The 18,299-nt window shown below is 47.3% G+C and overlaps 3 protein-coding genes and 1 long non-coding RNA gene across 6 annotated transcripts in view; 2 read left to right on the top strand and 2 right to left on the bottom strand.

The window, feature by feature from the left end:
• On the bottom strand, positions 1–6,359 carry LOC121640527 (butyrophilin-like protein 1). Its single transcript, XM_041986351.1, has 3 exons — positions 6,193–6,359; positions 420–767; positions 1–211 (listed from the first exon to the last, which is right to left on the bottom strand). Exons 1-3 carry the CDS (start codon positions 6,227–6,229, stop codon positions 33–35), a joined length of 564 nt encoding a protein of 187 aa, XP_041842285.1. The 5' UTR covers positions 6,230–6,359; the 3' UTR covers positions 1–32.
• The window catches only part of LOC121640417, a 1,195,287-nt gene that overhangs the window by 510,690 nt on the left and 666,298 nt on the right, over positions 1–18,299 (top strand). The window lies entirely within an intron of this gene.
• The window catches only part of LOC121640416 (muscle M-line assembly protein unc-89-like), a 442,453-nt gene that overhangs the window by 63,159 nt on the left and 360,995 nt on the right, over positions 1–18,299 (bottom strand). The gene's annotated exons all lie outside the window — the stretch shown is intronic.
• Positions 6,360–18,299, top strand: part of LOC121640603 — a 27,281-nt gene continuing 15,341 nt past the window's right edge. The window contains exon 1 of the long non-coding RNA XR_006010538.1: positions 6,360–6,469. This is a non-coding gene — a long non-coding RNA (uncharacterized LOC121640603). The remainder of the gene's footprint in view (positions 6,470–18,299) is intronic.

The raw sequence follows: 18,299 nt of genomic DNA on the forward strand, positions 1-18,299 counted from the left end.
TCTACTTCTGCACGGTGTGGATCACCAGCTGCTCAGCAGAGGACAGTAAAGACCTCCAGCAGGTGGTGAGAGGACCAGAGAGGAGACAGAGACCACATGTCCCCCTCAGAGACATCTCCACTGGTGGACTCCAGCAGAAAGCCAGCTGTATTATTAAGGACCTGACACACCCTGGACACACCCCGGTCTCCGTCCTGCCTTCTGGAGAACTCTGCAGAGGACTCAGGACAAAACCAGAACAGAATCAGGAACATCTTCTACCCACAAGCTGCTTCTCACTGTTCTGCAGCATGAACATAAAGTTCTGTTCTCTTCTTCTTCTACTCTTCTAATAAAGGACTCATCAGGTTGTTCCTTCACTCTGTTCCTCCCTTCAGGTTGACCTATGACTTGTATCTACAGCAGGTGTTGCTGCTCACCTTTCACCTTCAGCTCAACATCCGTGACTCTTCGTTCTCGTACTCCATCAGTGAAGGAGCAGGTGTAGATGCTGCTGTCAGACAGATGTGGTTTTCTCAGACTGAGACTGAAGTCTGAAGAGTCTAAAGCATCAGGTTTCATTGACGTCCGTCCTCTGTAACGCTGGTTCTGTTCTTCCAGATCACCTTCTTCTCCTCTCTGGTGGACAAATCTGGGACTGAGATCGCTGCGAGTCCACATGACTTTGGGGTTTTCTTCAGGTAGAAAACCACGGTACACACAGGGCAGAAGGACTGACTCCGCCCCCTCATTCACCTCCACCACCCCAGCCAGGGCATGCTGGGAAACTGTGAGGACACAAACAGAAAGACAGATCAGCTGTGGGTTTGTCTCAGTGTCCACATGGTGGACTACAGGTCAGAAGAACTCCATCTGGAAGCCAAAGCGTTGCTACGAAGGTCAAGGATCCAAGGATGAGTTTGACTTTCTCAGCTTTTGAATCTAAACCCACCTGAGATCCTGAGAAAGGTAAATAAAAACAAGCAGAACGATTTGCTGATCTCATCAACAATCTTTTATTCCCAGTAGAAAACACAATCATATCCATGTTGAATACGAGGTTTTACTATTTAATAGAAACCGGGTTCATCTTGAACTTGATGGCAGCAGCACGTGTGAAAAAGTTGGGACAGGAGATAAAAGCAGGCCTGGATAGAAAGTGGTGGGTTGGAAACAGACCAACAGTCAGTATGAAGAGATAATAAAATGTATTAATGATGTTTCCACTGCAGCAGCATCAGGACCAGTGTCTCCATCTTCATGGAGCTCCTGTGGTGGAGCGACAGACAGATCCTCCATCACTAACAGCTGAACACACAGAGCTGCTGCTGGAAACTCACTCAGCTTTGCTTTTATTCTTCTAGCAGCTTCACACTGAAAACTCTTTCAATCCAGCTGGAAATGAAGCTTTTCTCACCAACCTGAGCAACAACAGTCCTGTTGGATCTGGGGCCCGTGTACAAAGGGTGCGTATGTACAAAAACCAGCTTACACCAAATACAGTCAACTTTTGGGATTTATGAAAACCAAACTTGATGTGAAATATTCCTACCTTCACGCAACTCTGACCCAGGTGTACTCACATAATCTAGAGACATGGGAAACACCAACGGTCCAGAATAAAATCAAGGAAATGATGTGAAATGTGAGACATTTGTACACAATCCACTATTACCTTTTACACCACATGTTAGACATTAAAGCTGTTTGCAGATATGAATAAAGACGCATTCCATATTAATCCTCCTAAGAGCCACGCTTGGGGGAAACAGGATTTCCAGGAAAAAGGGAGATGATATTAATAAGAACCTCATATAAAATCCATCCAGATAAATAAGGAGCCAGTCTGCTGCCAGCATGTAGCAGCCAGTGTGGAAAGTAGCTTTGGTCCTTCATTCCAGCAGAGCGGGACCAGACTGGAGGCTGGAGGTCTAGAAGTGATGCTACGCTAATGAAACACACAAGAGGAGGATTTCCTTTATTTATTTATTTATTCTTACACAACGCTTTTTTTAAATTGCTGTCCCATTTTCTGTCCAGATGGTCTTTATTTCCCGCAACTCCTTGTCCACCTGGTTAACCTGGTGATTGTGCCCCTCAGCACCGCCCACCCAGTTGGAGCACCGCCCACCCAGCTGGAGCACCCAGCAACTAGAAAGAAATATTATTTTACATTAAATAAACTGCTACCAATCTCAGATGTATTTGTAGATATTTATTTTATGAATTAAAACAAATGGCTAAATTACCGGCATCAATACTGTCATTTAGCAGACGCTTTTCTCCAAAGCGATTCATGACTGTAGGATTCGAATTCTGGTTTCCCGCATGGCAGATGGATGCTCTACTGACTGAGATATCCAGCTCCATGCTCCGAGGCCTCTGGCATGTTTTGCCTTCCAACACTGCTATGACAGGATCTGCCACCTGCTGCCACTATACTACCTTTCTGACACAGTAATGCAAACCGTGCCCACCAATTAAACATTTTTACGTTTGTCAGTGTGGTCCATCAGGATCTCTGTCTCACACCCTGAAAAAGTCTGCTTCTTTTTCTTCTTCTTGGAACCTGACAGCAGTGACAGGGAAGTAATAGAATTATAGATGGGAATAATACTGACAGCAGCAGCATCAGTCAGTAGCTGTGTCCCAATTCAGGGTCTGCACACTTCGAAGTGCGCAGACTACATAGGCTACAGAGTGTCCTCCGTAGTCTACACACTTCGAAGTCTGCTTAACGTTTGTGAAATGGGACAGCCTACCTAGTCTACAAGAATTTCCCATAGCAACAACACAGGACGTTTAATCACTTAAACCTCAGAAATTACTCGTAGGAAACGTCAGTAGACGCTGAACACGGAGCGGTAACACCGACAGTTTAAAAAAAAAAAAAAAAAAAAAAAAAAAACACGGTTTGAGGCTCTGTTGTTTTCCAGCCGGTACACACTTCATTAACCCCTTAAAAGTAACTGAATATCAAATATTACCGAATTTTAATGTCACCATTTAACAAACATGCTTTAAATGTACTTGGTTTTGTAACGTTTATACTGAAGTGTAGTTAAAAAAACGAACTTTTTTTAAAATAAAACTTTATTTAAACTTAATACGACTCTTCTGAGGTTGCTGATTCGCCACCGTCCTGTGCGCAACGAATTGTGGGAGAAAAGAGGCCGCAAAGGATGCATCACCAGCATCCTTCGTTTGAGGCCAAACGAAGTGCGGATTCGAAGGGTGGATTCGGAGGGTCCTTCAAATTCTGTGAATTGGGACAGTACTTCGCGCACCGCGATGACATATGTGGCCGACGAATCCGCACTTCGAAGTGTGCAGACCCTGAATTGGGACACACCTACAGATTGTATTAGAAAATAAGAATCTGACAGTCTGATACACTTCTCTGCAGCCCCCCACCTGCTGCCACACCCCAGAAACCCATAATAACTGGGTCTGCCCCCCATGTGCTGCCACCCCTCCCAGAAACCCATAATGACTGGGTCAGCCCCCCACCTGCTGCCACCCCCCAGAAACCCATAATAACTGGGTCTGCCCCCCACCTGCTGCCACCCCCCAGAAACCCATAATAACTGGGTCTGCCCCCCATATGCTGCCACCGCTCCCAGAAATCCATAATGACTGGGTCAGCCCCCCACCTGCTGCCACCCCCCAGAAACCCATAATAACTGGGTCTGCCCCCCACGTGCTGCCACCCCTCCCAGAAACCCATAACGACTGGGTCAGCCCCCTACGTGCTGCCACCCCCCAGAAACCCATAATAACTGGGTCTGCCCCCACGTGCTGCCACCCCCCCCAGAAAACCATAATGACTGGGTCTGCCCCCACGTGCTGCCACCGCCCCCCCCCAGAAACCCATAATGACTGGGTCAGCCCCCCACCTGCTGCCACCCCCCAGAAACCCATAATAACTGGGTCAGCCCCCCACGTGCTGCCACCCCTCCCAGAAACCCATAACGACTGGGTCAGCCCCCCACGTGCTGCCACCCCTCCCAGAAACCCATAACGACTGGGTCAGCCCCCTACGTGCTGCCACCCCCCAGAAACCCATAATAACTGGGTCTGCCCCCACCCCCCCCAGAAAACCATAATGACTGGGTCTGCCCCCACGTGCTGCCACCGCCCCCCCCCCCCCCAGAAACCCATAATGACTGGGTCTGCCCTCCACCTGCTGCCACCCCTCCCAGAAACCCATAATGACTGGGTCAGGCCCCTACGTGCTGCCACACCCCAGAAACCCATAATGACTGGGTCTGCCCCCCACCTGCTGCCACCCCTCCCAGAAACCCATAATGACTGGGTCAGCCCCCTACGTGCTGCCACCCACCAGAAACCCATAATGACTGGGTCTCCCTCTCTTGTGGAACCAGATCCCAGTTTGGGTTCAGGAGGCCGACTCCTTCACTACCTTTAAGATCAGGCTTAAAACCTTCTAGTTCTGATCTTAAAGGTCTAGTTGTGGGATGGTGGTCTAGTGGAGGTTTTCCAGAGAGAAGGTATCTGACCACAGTCCACAATAACACTACGTGGCCCCCCTACAGGACCTTGGACCTGTCATGGCTCACGCTTCCTCACTTCCTGCTGACCTTATTTGGATCACAGAGCACCTCTTCTATCAGGATGGCGCAGCTGGAAGTCATCAGACTAATCACCACTCACGCATAAGAACTCCAGGCGGATCTTCAGTCTTCGCTGGATTATACTACAATCTGTGGTAACAGATCAGATCAGAAATACTTTATTAATCCCTTGCAGGGAAATTCATGAAACCCATAATGACTGGGTCAGCCCCCCACGTGCTGCCACCCCTCCCAGAAACCCATAACGACTGGGTCAGCCCCCTACGTGCTGCCACCCCCCAGAAACCCATAATAACTGGGTCTGCCCCCACGTGCTGTAACCAGTCGTGACCTAAGTCTAGTCTCTGTCTCGTAACTTGACGTTAACTCTCCTATGCTTTCTCCCCACAAGAACCCGACCCAAACCTCGCCGGTGACTTCGGAGAATCCTGTCTGCCCGCTCCAGCCCGTCCTCCCCATGATCTCATCTCATTCCACTGACCAGTGTCAAAATAAAGTGTCTGTTAACCTTTCACCGCGTTTCCTCTTCCTTGGATCCTAACACCAGCCCTGACAGGACCAGCCTCTTTGCCTGGTTTTACTCTTAAATAGACACCCATTCTTCAGATGTGATCATATGGTTCTGACATCAGCTGGTCCAGCAGGGGTCCCGTCTACAGGTCTGGATCCTGGTCTGGGGTCTACTGCTGCTCCCTCTCTATCTGCCCTCTTTCCTGTCCAACTCTACAATGAAGGAGATGAAGAGTCAGACGAGGGAAACATCCGATCTATGGAGATAAAGACCAGGAAGCAGCTCCAGGATGAACAGCAGCTCATCACTAACGAAGCTTCATCCAATCAGAGAAGAGAGTGAAGCAAACAGGAAGCAGATCACCTGACACACCTGTGAGGACAGAGGAGGTGATGTGAAGGCTCAGGTTTCAGAGGGAGGAGGCTGCTGCCACAAACTGGATGAACAGGAAACTGAAGCTCCTCCTCTTTCCTCAGAACTGCTCTGTGGCCTTCTGGCCTTCATTCCTCAGACCTGAGCATCTCTCTGATCCACATCCCACTTTTCTACTTCCTCCTGTGAACACCTGAACTCTCCTCAACAATCTGTCCAGCCATGTCATGTATTTCCTCTGCATGTGGGCTCATGTTTCTAAGCTGTTCTGAGACGTGGACTCTTTCCTTGCTCTGGATTCTCTGTTTATTCTGACTGTTTGGCTCCAACATACCAAGACTGCTTCCTCTCATCTGGAATATTCCATGAAGCAGCAGCAGACCAACAACTCTAAGAAACGATGGAAAGACTGACGATGGTCCTTCAGTAGAATCTGTAGTTACGTTGTGGATCCGCTGGATTCTCTGCAGATCAGATTCCAGTCAGAAGGAAATCCTGGATTTTTCCAAAGTAAATTCCAGCAAACGTCCTCACTGCTAAACTTTCCTCATCAGCTAAAAGGAGGAATCTGGGAAACAGCGGCAGCTCTCCACAGTTTCTCTCTGAAACATTCACACACTCCAACACACAGCTGCTCCTGCTTCACACACACACAAGAGAAGAAGAAATGAGACGCTTCCACCATCAGAGAGGAAGATGAAGGACGTGAGGATGAGGAGAGGAAGCTGGTCTTACCGTGCAGGAGGAGGACCATGACCAGCAACATCTTCATCTTCCTGTCAGACTAAGAGAGACTTTAAACGTCCTTCAGGACATCAGCAGCTCTGCAACACGTCTCCTCCAGAGAAGCTTCTTACCACACAGGCAGCTTCAGGACGACTTGTGAGGAAAGAGGAGGACGTTCAGCTTCCTCATAGTTTCACTCCGGTTCCTCCAGTTTTCCTCAGGCTTGCTGGAACTCACCTGTCCTCCATGTGTGAACAGGCCCCGCCTCCAGTCCAGTACAGTGCAGGTAAACCAGTTTGTCTGCTCCATCTTAGTCTTTCTGTTCCAGTCCACTTTATCCACAGAGCTCATTATAAAACACACGGCTGCAACGTGCTGACATAGAAAATAGAAACCTTCCACAGCCAGAAAGTAGAAGCCAGGAAGAAGGAAAGATGAGGTGTATGTAGACTGCTTCACACAGTCAGCTGCCATGTTCTGCATGGTTACCAGCAGCGTCATGTCTTCACACTTTCAGTCGTCCATCTCTGCCTGATTAAAATCTCTGCTCTCCTTTTAAAGCAAAGATAAGCAGCTCTTACCTTCCAGCTTTCTAGAAGGAAGCAAACACAACACACAAACACACAAACACACACACACACACACACACACACACAACAACAACAACAACAACAACTGGTTGCTGTATCGTGCTGAACAAATTTGCTCTGCCAAAGGGAGGTTTATGGGTAAAAGGCTCCTCTTGATAATCTGATTCATTTATTTATTCATTTACTTTGAATCATAGAATCTATGTAATATTTCTGGACCTGACCAGAGGGGACAGAAAAAGAAGAAAACAAAAGGAAGCAAAAAGAAAAGAAGGAAGAAGAAAGAGGAGACAAAATCACCACAGACAGAAGCAACAACCCTTCAAGCCACAACAAACTGCTAAACTTGTACATGAACACACCAGAAAATTTATTACATCTTTTACAGAGAAATAGAGCTGACAGTGATAAAGAGTTCCTAAATATTAACCAAATCAAGGAACATATCACAACAACAACTGAAGTACCAGATACACACTCACAGAGAAAAAATAAAGTATCTCTTCGTATATAAACCCACCGGACAGCTCAGTGACTGTGTCAGCCTGCAGAGGATGAGGAAGAGGAAATGATCAGTGATGAAGAGTGGTGAGTGAGATCGTGCAAATGTGACCACATCTCTACGGAGGCCAGAGGCAGCCCAGAGAACCAGGCCCTCATCAGCAACGCTGGAGCACTAACCCAAGCTACCCCATCACAAAGACGACCCCAGACCCACCCAGAGGGTGGTAGAGGAGAGCCAGAGCCACCCACGGCTGATCTTACCCACACCATGGCCAAGAGGACCAGGCCCCCCAGACAGCCACCCGGCATGTGCCAGCACCCACCCCGATGTTCCATCCACACACCCCAGGAACTAGGGCACCATCTACCACTCCCCCTATCCTCCAACACCCTTAACCCCCCACCCCTAACTCCACCCACTCCCTCCTCCATCCATTACCCCTATCTAGCCACCCCAGTCCAACCCCTCACTCACAGCCTCCTCCATCTCGTACCCACAAACACTGCCTTTCACACACCCACATCACACTTAACCCTCCCACCACATCCTGTGGCATGAGGAGGACAGCTAGCCCCAAATGCCGTCCTCACCACCATCCCCAGCCTCCCTCCATCACATTCCACCCAGATGCGGCAGACTGGGCATCCCTCAAGGATCAGCATAGCCAATCCGGGTCCTGGCTCCTGGGGCAACCACCTCCATCTGCCCACCCCAGTCTGCGCCCAGGGGAGCAGGGGTGTGAGAGGTCGACACCTTCCCTGCTCATGACTGTTTATGAAGTGTGTGTTGTTTGCAATTAAAATTAAGGGATGGTGACCACATTGTGCTGGGAGTGAGGACACATTAGCAGCCCCGCCCACCATGTACTACATGGCATGCCCCCCAGAAATTGTTTGTGTTGTGTTTCTTGTGTTTTGATGTCTAAGTGTAATTAAAACTGAGACGTGAGTCACCACAGGGTGCAGACAAGGAGGCCACTTAGACGGCCCCCTCCACTCCACCCCGCATGATGTCCATGCCTCCCAAATCACTGTGTGTGTGTGTGTGTGTGTTTGTGTGTGTGTGTGTGTGTGTGTGTGTGTGTGTGTTTGTGAGAAAGAGAGGAAAGAAGAGGGGTCCAGGGATGTAAGTGCAGAGGGAAGCGAACCTCCGTCTAGAAGGTGAGCTGTTGGCGGCACTAGGCATCCCCGTTCCCTGGGAGGCCCCCCAGGTTAAGACAGTCCAAGAGCAGCCAGTGTGCAGAAATATTACATTTAAACCATGTTGACATGTCTTCACATACCTGAATCCAGATCCTGCGGACAGGTGTGCAGGACCATCCAGGATGTCGTCTCTGTGGAGAATGGGGGTATTTTAAAACGCTCTTTTCCTGGTGAGAGGGTTCCACATCCACACTTCTGCATTCTGTTTTAAACAGCCTGCATGTTTTATATACGTTATGTTTAATGTTCCATATATTCCGGATGTTTTATAAGGTCAATTTTGTACCATATGTTACATACCACTGTTGTAGATAAATTCTTTATCAAAGGGCTTGCTGATATTAAGAGTCTGCAGACAGAGGTCTTTAATGATCTTCCTTTATTCGGCCGAACAGGGGGACACCCTTCAGGATCAAAGACCACGTTCATTCATTCCTCCAAGCTTATATAGTCTCCCTGTCACTATTTTCAGACACACAGCATCCAGGCACGCAGCCTTGTAGGGGGGCTGGTTGACATCATTTTGATATCATGTTATAATGTCAAGCTATTAATATTTTGCTTACCAAAGGCTAAGTACACCTGTTGTTTGTCATTTCAACTCTGATATATTAATACTTCCACATTTCCCCCTTTCAAATATTTCAGAGTAATCGGCCCTAAGACGATACTCTGAAACTTACAATAGGGAAACCTTTTTACGCACACTTGGCCACACACGCAGGTCTCAAGCATAACATAGGAGCCGATCTGAACCTCCCGTACGAGGGCGAAAAAACCCCGAAGGGAGAAAAAATTCCCCCGTGCCCCCCCTCTGGGCGAGCACCGGTAACTTTTGATCTTACTTGACACTCAGGCACGGGTAGGCCAGTGGACCCCTGCATGAGACCTTCTAAGTACTATGACAGAAAGTAACCATACACACACAACAAAGAAACTCCATTACAATCTGTTTTCACAAGGATAACCTATTACAGAAGATTTCTGACTACAAAAACCACACGTGAATAACACAAGATAGAGTCTTTTTCCAGTCCGGAGGCAAACAGGAGTGTTGGGTCACCAGCCTTTCGTCACAGGCTGCCGACCCTTTGTCCAACCGACTGTAGTTCTATTGAGACGTCACAGGTCCAACTCAGTACGGACCAATTGGGCAGCCATGATGACAGAGGTCTGTTTCTTGAGACTCGTACTCCACGCTTTCCTCAGGGCGGGAACGATGCACATGCCAAACAAGAAAAGAAGGATCAGAACCAAAGCTGACCCAACTCCCACCTTTATCAATACATTTTTCCAGTCAGCCATTAACTGGTCCAACCAATCAAGAGACCAGTCGCTCTTCCCAGCATGCTCTCGCACCTCCCCTCCCACCCGCATTATCTCGTCCATGGCAGATGTAAAGGAATCATCTGGCGCTGTGTTAGCTGGAATAAAAGTGCAACATCTGTCTGAAATACCGAGTTACGGGTAGTGTGTAGATGTGTGCGGGTGCATGCTGGCAAGAGACCTGACTGATAATGACATTTGGCATGTGAGTCGTACTCCCCTTGGTCACTGAGGTCGCTCCCTCGTTGCGCAGTTGCCCCTCTGTTTCCTTGAGAAGGCCCTGGTGATGGGACGACGTAGTGGCTGTTGCTGCGGGTCCGGATTGGTTGAATTGTCCCTGCCGAGATTACTGTCCCGAACAGAAGAAGAAACCAAAGGAATGTCAAACTCAACATCATCGGGCGGCAACTCTGAATCTGCCCTGACAGGACTATCTTCGTCAGCTGCATGCGAAGCGATACTTCCCCTTTTGGGGGACTGGTCATTTGAGAACGCTGTACAATCCGACCAGTCCCCAGGGCCCGTTTTGCAGTTGTTGGTCGTAGGTGCCAACGAACAATGGTTCAGATGATGCCAAGCGACGCTCCCTTCGACCTGGACCGCAGTCGGTGTGGCACGGACCACCGTGTAAGGACCCCGGCGTCGAGGAGTGTTCCACTTTCTTCGAAACTCCTTAATGTACACCTTATCCCCGGGCACCACTGGACCAGATGTCACAGAGACTGGTTTTGGCTCGTTCGCTTTTTCCTGAAAATAAATTGCTTTATGGATAGCAGACAACTGTTTCATATAACTGTGCAGCTCCTTCTCCAACTGCTCCAGCGGGCCCGGCATGGGACGACCTGTTAACATTTCATGAGGAGACAAATGTGTGACCCGATGAGCTTGCATGCGGTAACTCATTAGGGCCAGCGGTAATGCGTCATGCCACCGCAAACCAGTACATGCACAAATCTTATTAATTTTTGCTTTAAGTGTGCCATTCACTCATTCCACCCCTCCCTGACTGGAGGGAGTGTAGATACTTCCATGGCGGACTTTGATTCCGAGCTGACGCAGAACGCCCTCGTAGACCTTGTTGATGAATGCTGGTCCCGAGTCTGATGAAAGGATGGACGGCAAGCCAAACCTAGGGATCACCTCATGGACCAGGAACTTTATGACTGTTCCCGCCCCCATGTCCCTTGACGGAGTGGCCTCCACCCAACGACTGAAATGATCAAAAACCACCAAAAGGTAGCGCTTACCGTGTACCGGGACCAACATGTCCACAAAATCTAAAATCAGATGACGAAACGGGCCTTCCGGGACAGGAATTCACGCTGTGGGGGTGACAATACCTTTTCGAATGTTATTTTGCGAGCATATCTCGCACCGATTAAGCGCATCCGTCACCAATGCCTGCAGGTACGGCGCCCAATAACCCTGTTGTTGTATTCGATGTATCACCTCATCTCGCCCACAGTGGTCTGGTTTATGACACTCTGGAATTAACAGAGACAAAAGTGAGATTGGATACTGAAGGCAACGTGCTGTTGTCAGAACAAGTTTGCTGTGATTGATCAACTCTGTGATTTTATGATGGGTGTAAATAACCACAGGATATGACTTAGTTATTGCAGACGCCTTTTCATACGCCATGTGAACAGCTGCGAGGCCCTGGTAGCAGGGGGGCCACCCTCGTGCTACATCGTCCAACCTTGCACTGTAGTAAGCGATGGGTTGTTTCCTTCCACCAGCACATGAGTCTTGTGCCAATACAGCCGCTGCATACATGTTACATCTGTTTGAAATATAAAGATGAAAAGTTTTATCATAGTCAGGCATTTTCAGCGCTGGGGCATTTTGCAGTTCCTGCTTGAGCACATCAAAAGCCAACAGTGCCTCTGTGGTCCACTCCAAAGACTTCTTTAAAGTCTTGGCTTCAGAGGACTTCAGGAGATCCCTGAGCGGCGCCGTCTTTACTGCGTAGTCCTCCAACCACTCCGCGCTGAATCCTGTGATACCTAAAAAGGTCATTAGTTGCGCGCATGTCTGTGGACGCGGTGCTCGACTTGTGCCTTTGAGGTGGTCAGGAGACAGAGCTATTGTTCCATGGGAGATTACTCTGCCAAGGAATTCCACCTGAGGCTGGCAGAATTGCAGTTTTGTCCGAGAAGCTTTGTGTCCACATTCTGCCAGTCTCTGCAGCACTTTGATCGAGTCGCGCTGACAATTTTCAATGGTGTCTGAACAAATCAATATATCGTCTACATACCGGATTAGGACGCCGCTCAAATCCAGCTCCTGTAGATCCTGACTCACCACACGATCAAACCACGCGGGGCTGCTTGTCAGTCCCTGGGGCATTCTGGCGTAGCTGTATTGTCGACCTCTAAAGGTAAACGAAAACAGATATCGTGACTCTTCTGCCAGAGGGATACTGAAAAATGCTGAACAAAGATCCACTACTGTAAAAAACTTAGCTTTAGTAGGGATGGCATTCAACAGTGTGTGAGGATTAGCGAAGTCTGCAGCGACATCTTCAAGAATGGCATTGATCGCCCTTAGATCATGGACCAGTCGATACTTTGATTTATCTGCTTTTAGAACTGCAAGAATTGGGGTGTTACAAGGACTAGAAATCTCAATCAGCACTCCTGCTTTTAAAAAACCATCAATTAGGATTCCAATCCCTTCTTCATCAGCGGGATTAAGTTTGTATTGTGGCCGCCAAGGTAAAACTGCACCTGGTTTTAATTTGACAGTAACTGGGCTGGCTGAAACTGCCAGTCCCACATCCGTCTCATGTCTGGACCACAGTTGGTCCGGAACCTGTGTTAAAATATCAGTTTCCAGATCACTGTTAAATCCAAGGGGGTTGGTTTTGCATGTCATCATTATGCTTTTTCCTGGTAGCACCACCATCTGAGGTGTTGCTTGTAATGACAGATCACACCTAATCCTTAACATTGATCCATCATCTGAAAGAGAGATTAACGGGTTCTCTGTACTGTTCCATGTCAAGTGTTCTGCGGTTCTTACCATCGGACCGAGGTCCCTGGACTGGTATCCTGGGTTTACCAACAGTGTAATGTGTGGTAAGGATTGAGTAACACAGTACCATTTATCAATAAAGGTATTGTGGTTTACCTTTAATGCTGCGCCTTGGCCTCCAATCAGGATATATGGAGCCTGTATTTTAACCATCACTCCATCCGTCTCCTTTTCCCACTTATCCTTAAATGTTGAGCTGGCTGATGGATCAAAGAACATTGTACAGTGAGGAGGTAATGTTGGTGGAGAACCCCCCGGGGCCCAGGCCTTTATGCATGCCTTCCATTTCTCCAACTCCGAACCCAGAAGCCCCTCTATGTTCCCCAGCCAATAAACATTTGCTGGTTCTGCTTGGGCATTCATTTGTAAGTTTAATCCACAACTTTCCACATATATTCCCAAAGGGGAACATAAAATTTTGAGGCCCAATTTACAAGGTGCATCTCTTCCTAACAGATTGACAGGAGTTTGGTCCGAAACCAAAATGGGTATTTTAATTTCATCATTTCCTACTTTTATTTTAACGGGAGCAGTAATAGGAACCAATTGACTTTTTCCCGAGAATCCCACTGTCTTGACAAAGTTGTTTGACATGGGAAGGTTCTTGGCAAGGGATCCCTGTATGCATGAATGGGTCGCCCCCGTGTCAATCATCATTTCGACCTGTCGATCCTCAATTTGTACATTTATCATGGGGTTGGTGCGTGTATGCATAATCAATGGGTACGAACCTTTACCCGCAGGATCCTCGGGACCCCCCTAAAACTGAGAGGGTGTAATGTGTGATTTTTAGAGGTTCGTGGTGGTCGGCAGATGAAACACACAAAGTCAGAGTGCTAGAATAAGTGTGTCAGGTTTATTCCCCGCAGCTCATGACACTCATCATTACATCTCAATGGGTTCAGCCTTATAAGCATAGCATAGCTTGCCCTACCTTTGACACGGACTGGAGAGCCAACAATCCCGGTAGAGTGGCTTAGAAAACTCCGGCTGGGCGTTCGTACGTAACCCGCAGCAGACTCTACCGAGATGTGGGATTTCCCCGTCTTTATACTTATTTAGAAAAACACAACATCGCATGAGAGAGAGGATGGCCGGTCCTTTCCCACAGGCGAGGATGAGTCCTGAGATCCTGTCTTGTAAACATATTTACAAGACACCCTTTTCTCACCCTTCCAAAGATAGGCAGTTACACAGGCACCAAAACAAGCAGAATAATATAACAAAAACAGTATACAGGTAGTCACTTGGGACAAAACAAGCAGTTATATAATATAATAGCATGAAAGTGGGCATTTTAGGACACAAATTAGATATTCCCATATCATTCCACCTCTGGCCTAAAATGCCATTAATCCATAAAACCTCCACCTTCCCACATGACATCCAATAATTCCATCAAAAACCTGCACATGCCCCCAGTGATTTTGATTATCTACGGTCAGATTATAACACACAATGCGGCGTATATAAAGGCATGTTAATACATTGCATAGCGTCAATACACATAAAATAGCCACAAGAATCAATAATGGTGGAGCTACATATGTTCTAGCGGTGACAGACATTCCTGAAAAAATGTCCCACCAGTGATGAGCACTGTCCATCTCCACCATCCTTGCTGCATGCAAAACCTGTTCCCGGTTACTTAGAGTTGTTGCTAAGGCACGGGTAACATTGTTACATTGTGCCAATTCCATAGGTGTAAACCTTTTAAACAACCTGAGAACGGTACAGTAGGCAACTGAGTATGGTTGTGAGTAGTAGCTACGCAAAGGGTGTTGGGGCCCACTTGCCATAGCATGTCGCTAGCTGGTTCTATATACCATTCACACAGTGCCGTGTCTCCTGTAAAGCATGGATTTCTATACCCTTTAGATAAGAGGCAGGCTTGGCCTCGATCAGTAGTTTCACAGTCCGTCAGGTCATACGTGTGATTGGTTTGGGGACTAAACCATTCACCGTGAGTTCTCAAAAACATATACTTATTATGTACGATCAATGGTAATACCTGAAACTTACAGATGGTGATTACTTGAGTAACATTCCACTGTATCCAACTTACTGTACACATGGTCATATTACATCAAGTCTGTTCAGGTTTTATTTGTAACCATAAAGCATCAGATATATCAAACAATCGTCTCCATTCATTTGGGTTAGGTGTAGTTATTACCCGTACAAACCTCTCCTCCTGTAGTCGGGAATATATCACCTGTAAACCACACACAGTTGCATCAATAGCTTTGGTTACATTTATTAAAACATCGGCAGTGTCATTAAACAATCTAATTTGCCATTTCAACTGTTGTTGTAAAATGATTGCAGTCTCTTTTTGTGGTCCTATAGGGACCGGCATCCAGTTCCCCAGGCGATGAACAGCCTGGCTAGCTTTATTTCCAGTGTTGGACAACATTGTCCAAGTGATTTCTCCTGTTCGAACCACAGCATGTGCTTTTTCCTGGCAGGTCGTCACCAGTGGAGCTGTATGATTTTTAATTACTAGTTCCTTTGGCAATGCGTCCACTGGGTAAATAAAAGGGTTAGTCCGATTATCTATGGTTGTAGCATTTCTTAACTGATAAATTGGCAATGTAACAGGCCTCATTGTTGTTGCGTTCCTCCAGCCCATTCGAAACTGAACCACTTCCTCCATCGACTGGTGGGGGGGGGTCATCGCAGTGACAGTGAGGGCAGCTAGCAGCATGCCCCAGCAGGCAGCACCACCAGGTCTCAGGCGGGCCCTAGCGAGGATCCTTCTGCGTCCCCTCCTTATTGGATCTTCCGATCAACCTCCTCCACTCCCACTCAGACATCCACCAGGCACACCAGGCTGAAAGAGACACATGACTTCAGAAGAATATAGCACACAGCATTAGTCTTTTAAATCCAAATCCCCCTTGACCTCTAGTAGTAAACACCTGTGGTGTTGTTATTTCTTGCACCATTGTCATATTACATGGTTTTATTACCAGCTGAGCTATTTTGTCACCTTTAGTGACCACAAACGGTTCAGCAGCTATATTTACTTGTCAGGTCCAAAAACCTGCTGAGCCGTGGCTCGCAGTGGAATTTAGCATCATTTTGTTTTTTCCACATTTTAACACTTTCGCACCATGACCATTTGAGTGAGTGGTGTCACTCCTTCTGCAAGGGGTCTGTTATTAATTTGTTTAACCACCTCTGGTAAATTGCACTTCCAATTATCTAAACTATTATCACCTGAGGCTTTCCTCAGTGAGGATTTTAATAATCCATTTAGTCTTTCAATTAACTCATAACTCATCTACCTCTGCCAGAGCCACGATCACACAACTGGACTAAGTCAACCACTGTACTTACTGCAACCTATAACTGTCGCTCTGATATTATATATCATATAATTATACCATATTTGTATCCTTTGCACATCATCCAACATTCTGTATCACATCCTTTATTTACATAGTCATATTTACAACAGCTATTTTCATTATTACTTCATCTTGCCACTGCACCCTATCTGCCAATCTACTCTGGATTTCTATCTTTATTTTATTTCTGTTTTTATTCCACTTTACTTATATTGCATATTTTACTTCTATTTTTTATTCATAGTTTATGCCACTTATGACACTGGACTATTGTGACAACGCAATTTCCCTTCGGGGATAAATAAAGTTGTCTGTCTGTCTAACCCTGCTGCTTGTGGGTGATATGGAATGTGATAAATCCATTCTACATGGTTTTCATCTGCCCATTTCCTTACCATGTGACCTGTGAAATGTGATCCATTATCAGTTTAAATTCATACAGGCATGTCATAATATTGTTCAATCATGTCTAAACATTTTAACGTTGCCTTTTGATTACTAAATTTACAGGGATGAACTATCAATACTCCAGAATAAGTATCTACAGCAGTACATGCATATTTACAGTTCTGTGAGACTGGCAATGGTCCAATAAAATCCATCTGCCAGATTTTCTAATTCTCTTATCATCCCTTGTACAGCAGAAGCAGGTCTGTCTACAGCATTTAACATTAATGTCAACACCAGGGGTCTGTAATGTGGAGGACTGGTTTTTATCAGATGATCCCGTACTGATTTGGGCACATTCATATCAGCCCATGCATCAGCCGTTCCCAGAAACACTCCTTCCCTCATCATTAACTGAGCCACCCGTTGCACAGCATCTCTGATAGTATACCAGGGCCGGGTAATTGGTGCCCAATCACCGGGCAGGCGGAACACAGTTCCGGTTGCAAGGGCGTACAAAGAAAACACAGATGCCGTGGCTCCACTCAAATCTGTCATTGCATCCCTGTATGCGGCATTAACATCAGGGTTTCTGGATAAACTGACAAATTTATGTGCATCCCCCTGATCCACATCAGTTTGATGGGCCCCTTCATCCAACAATCTTACCAGCCATGAATCCAGGGGCTCCTCCACCCCCTGCCTGAATTTTCTCCCCAGATGTGACACCTCCTCTGCAGTATAATCCTCTGTAATTCTCTGAAACAGTGCTGCAGGGGGTCGTGGTTGCACCATAATGGGCAGCCCATCTTCATCGAACATGAGGTCACCCAGCCCGTCTACAGCCTGAACAGGGGCTGCAGGACCCATATCCTCAGTCTGGCGACGACGGGTCACTGGATTTGCCCGATACCAGTCTAACCCTTCAGCCTCGTCCCAGACATCCTCATCCCATTTCATGGGATCCCAACTAGCATCCTCCCGTACCCGTGCAGCCACGGTACGGACTTTGGCAGGGTCAGTACGGCGGGGCGGTCTCCTCCGCATTTGCCGCCGAGTCTGAGCCAAACCCACCAAAGCTTTGTTCAAACAGTGATTCAGTGCGTCTTTCTCTGCCTGCATTTTCATTACTTCTTGCCTGGCTAAAGACAGCTGTGTTTCCAACTGTTCTTTTTTCTCCTGCGATACACGCCATGCTGATGCACAAAACCACGCACGCCTCTGAACCCCCCCCAACGGGGATTTCGGAGGAACAACAATTTCTTTTAGCGCAGGCAATGCAGCCGCTAGAGAGCCGTCCTTTACAGCATCTCCCCACGGCTCGGGACGACCACCGCCGTCCCGCAGACAGAGCGCAACTTCACTCCATTCGCCAGTCCAACCTGGCACATCAGATTGCTCCACGGCGGGAGACTTCTTATTCTGTTTCATAAACATTTCCGCAGCCACCAAATAATATCAATTACAATGTATTAATTGTTCGTGACGCCAATAATGTAATGTGTGATTTTTAGAGGTTCGTGGTGGTCGGCAGATAAAACACACAAAGTCAGAGTGCTAGAATAAGTGTGTCAGGTTTATTCCCCGCAGCTCATGACACTCATCATTACATCTCAATGGGTTCAGCCTTATAAGCATAGCATAGCTTGCCCTACCTTTGACACGGACTGGAGAGCCAACAATCCTGGTAGAGTGGCTTAGAAAACCCCGGCTGGGC

This window comes from Melanotaenia boesemani, chromosome 5 (genome assembly GCF_017639745.1).
Source record: "Melanotaenia boesemani isolate fMelBoe1 chromosome 5, fMelBoe1.pri, whole genome shotgun sequence".
NCBI classification, from domain to species: domain Eukaryota; kingdom Metazoa; phylum Chordata; class Actinopteri; order Atheriniformes; family Melanotaeniidae; genus Melanotaenia; species Melanotaenia boesemani.